This window comes from Strongylocentrotus purpuratus, unplaced genomic scaffold (genome assembly GCF_000002235.5).
Source record: "Strongylocentrotus purpuratus isolate Spur 01 unplaced genomic scaffold, Spur_5.0 spur5_scaffold_14, whole genome shotgun sequence".
Taxonomy (NCBI): Eukaryota; Metazoa; Echinodermata; class Echinoidea; order Camarodonta; family Strongylocentrotidae; genus Strongylocentrotus; species Strongylocentrotus purpuratus.
In genome coordinates this window covers 30680211-30685728 of record NW_022145599.1, presented here as the reverse complement: position 1 = coordinate 30685728, position 5518 = coordinate 30680211, and the positions used below count along the sequence as shown (strand labels likewise).

Genomic DNA, 5518 nt, shown 5'->3' with positions numbered 1-5518 from the left:
GATCAACCTAATACAAGGAAGACAGGAATGGCATCAGCTTTCTCGTTACTTCGAGTAATGATGGGATTTGACTATCTGTTAACCCTGGTAGCTACAAACCAGTGTCTGGCACATATCACAAGCCTTACTCGTATCATTCAAGCTAGATCTTCTTCTTTTTTTTAGGGGGGGGGGGTAGTAATGTTCTCTCTTTCTTTTCCAGGAGAACTGATCATCTTCTGGCCATTATGCATGCTAATGGGAGTCGTTGGAAAACCTGTCGCTGAACTCTACTAGTCCACTAGGAAGTGCATAGTCACACCATTCTTTTCCCAGGCCATGACACGAGATCGCTCTCAACTTATCCTCCGCTTTCTGCATTTCAACAACAATGATAACATCAAGCGACGTGCCTAACCCAAACTATGATCGCTGTTCAATCTAAGGCCCTACTACGACGCAGTTACCACAGCATTTCACACAGACTTCACACCTTGGCGGTCCATAGCTATAGATGAAGCCCTAATCCGATTCTACGGGTGTTTCAGTTTCAAAAACATACAATCTGCAAAAACAGCCAAATATGGTATGAAAGCCTACAAACTATGCGACCCTTAGAATACACGTGGAAGTTCATGCTATATACCAGTAGAACCCAGTATAGCATTGTTGAACTGGTTTTATCAATGATGGTTGGACTCCTTGACAAAGGGTACCGTTTATTTATGGACAATTGGTATTCCAGTCCTACGTTGTATACTGCACTTTTCAAGCATAAGACGATCGAATGGCACCGTTCGGAAGAATCGTGTGGATATGCCAAAAGATCTCAAACCAAATAGAAAGTTGCATCAAGGGGAGGCTATCTTTCACAGGACCAAAGAACTTCTGTCTATGCTATGGAGTGATAAGAGAGATGTTACCATGATAAGCACTATGCATGCAAATAACTTTGGCGAATCCTGCAAGAAAGACCCTGTTACAGGCATGAATGTTCAGAAACCTGACATTGTACTAGATTACAACATGTACATGGGGGTGGTGTAGATCTCACTGAGTTTCACACTAACAAATATACATAGATATAGATATGCGTAAATCACGGTACAAGAAATTAACCTGCCACTTGAATGACCTAGCTGTAACCAATGTCTACATCATTTATTGCCATCTGCATCATAATGCTTTGAACGATATCACATGAAAGTCAATTACCGTACAGGATAGGTGTTAGAACTATACTCTATTTCATCATATTTGTAGACTTTGAATGATGTGTAAAGAACACATGCTCTTGCTGAATTCAATTTGTTGATTTGTGTATGATAAGCTTGACAATAACTTGTCTGAATATGTATAATTTGCTTGTTTCATAAGTCATTAAGAATTTGAAATATTTTTCAAAAATACATGTATGTTGCAGGATATGTTTTGGCCACTTTTGCATGGAATATTCAGGTATATTGTTGTGACAAAATTTTCTTATTCATCAGTTGTTTTAATTTTCTCAATGATACTTTTTCATGTGGAATGTTTCAGTAAATAATTTCTTCAGGCTCTTTTGTATAGTTTTGTTTTTTCAATTACCTTTTGTATTTCTTTTTTTACTTATTCCTTTTCTGCTGTAGATACCAGCCAATTCACTTCTTTCTCCACTTTGTTGACAATGAAGAGAGTTGCCTGTGGAGAGGGAAGGATACAATCCCCTCTTCAAATTTAGCCCATCATTGATCGCGTTCGTCCTACATACCAGGCATCCTTTTCTCCTGGCCGCGACCTGTCAATGGATGAGAGTCTTGCACCATTCAATGGGAGAGTAGGCTTCAAGCAGTACCTCTCTCTGAAACCGACGAAGTGGGGGATCAAGTTCTGGGTAATCACAGATTCCTGCATTGGGTTTTGCTTGGACTGGTCAGTCTACACTGGCAAAAATGAGCAGCAACCAAGAGATGGTGATGGATTGACTACTCGTGTCGTCAAGAATCTTTTGTGTGCTTTCAATGGTTCTGGCCGAACAGTGTACACAGACTCATTCTACACATCACCTGACCTGTATGAATATCTCCGTGACCAGAAGCTGGGGGCTTGCGGTACCCTAAGATTGAACAGAAAAGGACTTCCACCGACCACGAGAGAGGCATCCCTTCAAGCTCAGAAAGGAGACGACCCAGCGTTTTTCCGAAAGGACGACATGTTGGGTATCACCTGGCATGACACCAAGAGGGTTAGTGTGTTGTCTACTGTTCATGGCTCTGGCACTGTTGACAAAACCATCCGTGACAAACGATCAGCAACAGGAACTCGACAAGTGAAGAAGCCCAAAGCAGTGAAGGGGTACAACTAATCGGTGGGAGGCGTGGACCTCCTGGATCAACGAATGTCGTACTATCGGTATCCACACAAGCACTTTGAGTGGTACATGGTGGTGTACCACATCATCATGGAGGTAGCCCTTGTCAATGTAGAGAAGACAATGAAGGAATCAAGTGGTTTACTGCCAGAGGGGATGGAATAGGCCTACTACTAGATAAAGTGTGAGCCCAGTGACAGCCAAGCACTATGGGAATTGGCTAGAGACATAAAATGGACGAGGTGAAATTATCTGTGCAGGATGAAAGCTGTTCTTGACCAAGCATCAATTCATGGAATGGATGAAGGAGACGTGCTAGAAGAAATTGAATGGAGGAGGTTGGTCACCATGGAGAACAGAAATGAGATAATAAAGGCAATATGTTACCACCACCACCTGCTGAACAGGCATAAGGGAGAGCTGGACACCCTCATCATGAATGGAGTTTTGGGGATCAAGCAGTTTGCAGAGGCTGGGTATGCAGGCAAGATAAGCTTGTGGCGGGGGCGGCATGCCGAGGAAGTAAAGGAGGAGGTGTCTTCTGTCTTCAACGGACTAGGAGAGGGAGGGATCCTTCATTTTGACTTGCTCAGGTGTATACCAGGGACAGGGAAGAAACTGCAAAGACCAAAGGTTTCAAACAACTATACCTGGGGTGGAACGGAAGTGCTTGCTGGCCAAGACCAAGGGAGCGTGTATGTTATGATGGCACCCCAATATGGCATTAATTATGAGGATTTCTTTAGTGAGGGACGACGACGACCCAGGGAGAAAGAGAGCAAGGTGTGCATCAGATGAGGAGTCCAGCGATGACGAGTTGCCACAGGATATTAACCTTTGCACCAATTCCCAGAATTTAGCAATTCTTCAGTCAGCACAAGACGCAAGACCTTGCTCCATGCCCTCTTGGATGAGAAATGTACAGCCCATAGCCTCTACATCATATGACACCTATGTTGACTTGGTGGATTTTGAATCCCAGGATGCTGACAAAGAATTTCTTGTAATAATTTCTTGTAATAATTTTATAATGTGCAAAGTGTATTTGTATAGTTACCAGAAAAAATGAATTATGTATGAAAAAATGTAACTACCTTTGTTTATCTTGCTGTTGGAAATGAAATAAATATGAATTGAATTGAATTGAATGTAACTTGGCATCTGCAAGAGGAAGTAATATCAGAAGAATATGTACAAGCCATAGGCAGTGATTGAAATATAATATTAAAAACAATTAAACTTAATGAATCCATAACCTTTTGCATAGTTTTGGTGAACATGATGCAGCAAGTTTTTCAAATTGTTCTCATGTTTTTTTCATATTTTCTCACATTTTCTGCAGAAGCTACAAGTGATGTGCTCAATGTGGAAGAAAAATGGAGCCCGAGGTTGGTGTTCTACATGAAGACATTTCTGAAAACGAAGGTATAACTATAGTGTGAATTCTCAAACTTCCATCTTTTGTCGATTTTAAGTAAGTCTTAAATTGTGACATGAGGTATACCTAATGACACTACTAGAGTACAGATCTGCAATGATTTATCTTTAATTACATTGTTCCTGCAGAATAAAAACTTCAAACTGAATGTACACCTGTTAAATATATATTGAAAAAATATTAATAACCATATACCCAACATGTTATGGTGCTTGGATGAATCGCTCACTTTGGGAAATTATTTTTTTTAGGTTAGTAACCAATAAATAGATTTAAATGAATGTTGTGGTCTTCATGATCATGTCAGAGAGGATGTAATATTTTGCCTTGTTGATGTATGTGATTTTTTTTAAATAGGAGTAACTGTTTCCACCACTGCGAGTAAGGGCCTAAGCCCTTACCCCAAGTCTATCCTGTAAACTGAAATAGTCTGGGCCTGATTTTATAAACAGATCTAGCACAGCGGATTCAGAGGGGCACATGCCCTCCCCCTCCCCCCAGTAAAAAAAGGGGGAAGGGGGGAAGAAGAAAAGGAGGGGAAAAAGAAAAAAAAAGGGAAGAGAGAAAGAAGAATAAAAGAGGGAGGAGAGAAAGGGAGAGGAGAATAATGAGAAGGGAAAAAGAGAAGGGAAAAAAAAGGGGGGGGGGGGATGATATTATAAGATGTTTTTTTTACCGGGAAAGAGGAAGGGGAGGTGGGGGGCACGCAATTTTGTAGCGTGCGTAATAAATGTTAAATGAATGTTATTAGCACATGCAGTTTTTTTTTTAAATTAAGTATTTGATTTACTAGAAATTATATTCACTGCACAATGTGAATCAGTGTAACAAAAATTTTGAAAAAGTGTGATGATTTATTAATTTTCCTGTCATTTCATTTTAGATCGTCGAATTCTTCCGCTGGTCACCTGCAAAAGAACACAAGTTCATCAAACGCAGCAAACAAGCATGGGGAATTTGCAGTATTCGACATTGGTAAACACAAACTTCAGGAGCTGTCACGCACAAGATGGGTACAACGGCATGAAGCGTTTGATACCTTTATTTCCATGTGCGCAACTACCATGGAGATCCTTTCAGATTTGTCAGATCAACCTAATACAAGGAAGGCAGGAATGGCATCTGCTTAATGATGGGAATTGACTATCTGTTAATCCTGGTAGCTACAAATCAGTGTCTGGCACATGTCGCAAGCCTTACTCGTATCATTCAAGCTAGATCATTATTTTTTGTTGGTTAGTAATGTTCTTTAATCTTTTCCAGGAGAACTGATCATCTTCTGGGCATTATGGACGCTTGTGGAAGTGCATAGTCACACCATTCTTTTCCCAGGCCATGACACGATATCGCTTTCAACTTATCCTCCACTTTCTGCATTTCAACAACAATGATAGCATCAAGCAAAGTGCCGACCCAAACTATATGACCGCTGTTCAAACTAAGGCCCTACTACGACGCAGTTACCACAGCATTTCACACAGGGTTCACACCTTGGCGGTCCATAGCTATAGATGAAGCCCACATCCGATTCTACGGGCGTCTCAGTTTCAAAACATACAATCCACGAAAAACAGCCAAATATGGTATGAAAGCCTACAAAATATGTGACCCATTAGGATACTAGTGGAATTTCGTGCTATATACCGGGAGAACCCAGTAAAGCATTGTCGAACTGGTTTTATCGATGATGGTTGGACTACTTGGCAAAGGTTACTGTTTACTTATGGATAATTGGTATTCCAGTCCTACGT

The 5518-nt window shown here is 40.8% G+C and overlaps 1 protein-coding gene across 1 annotated transcript; it reads left to right on the top strand.

Moving 5' to 3' along the window:
- Positions 1-1762: 1762 nt before the first annotated feature.
- Positions 1763-2323, top strand: LOC115923840. The gene has a single exon (XM_030985213.1). The coding sequence runs from the start codon at positions 1763-1765 to the stop codon at positions 2321-2323; it is 561 nt and encodes a 186-aa protein (XP_030841073.1).
- The last annotated feature ends 3195 nt before the right edge of the window (positions 2324-5518 follow it).

Coding starts and splice junctions, on each gene's coding strand:
- LOC115923840 (XM_030985213.1), top strand. CDS start 1,763: ATGGATGAGAGTCTTGCACCATTCAATGGGAGAGTAGGCTTCAAGCAG.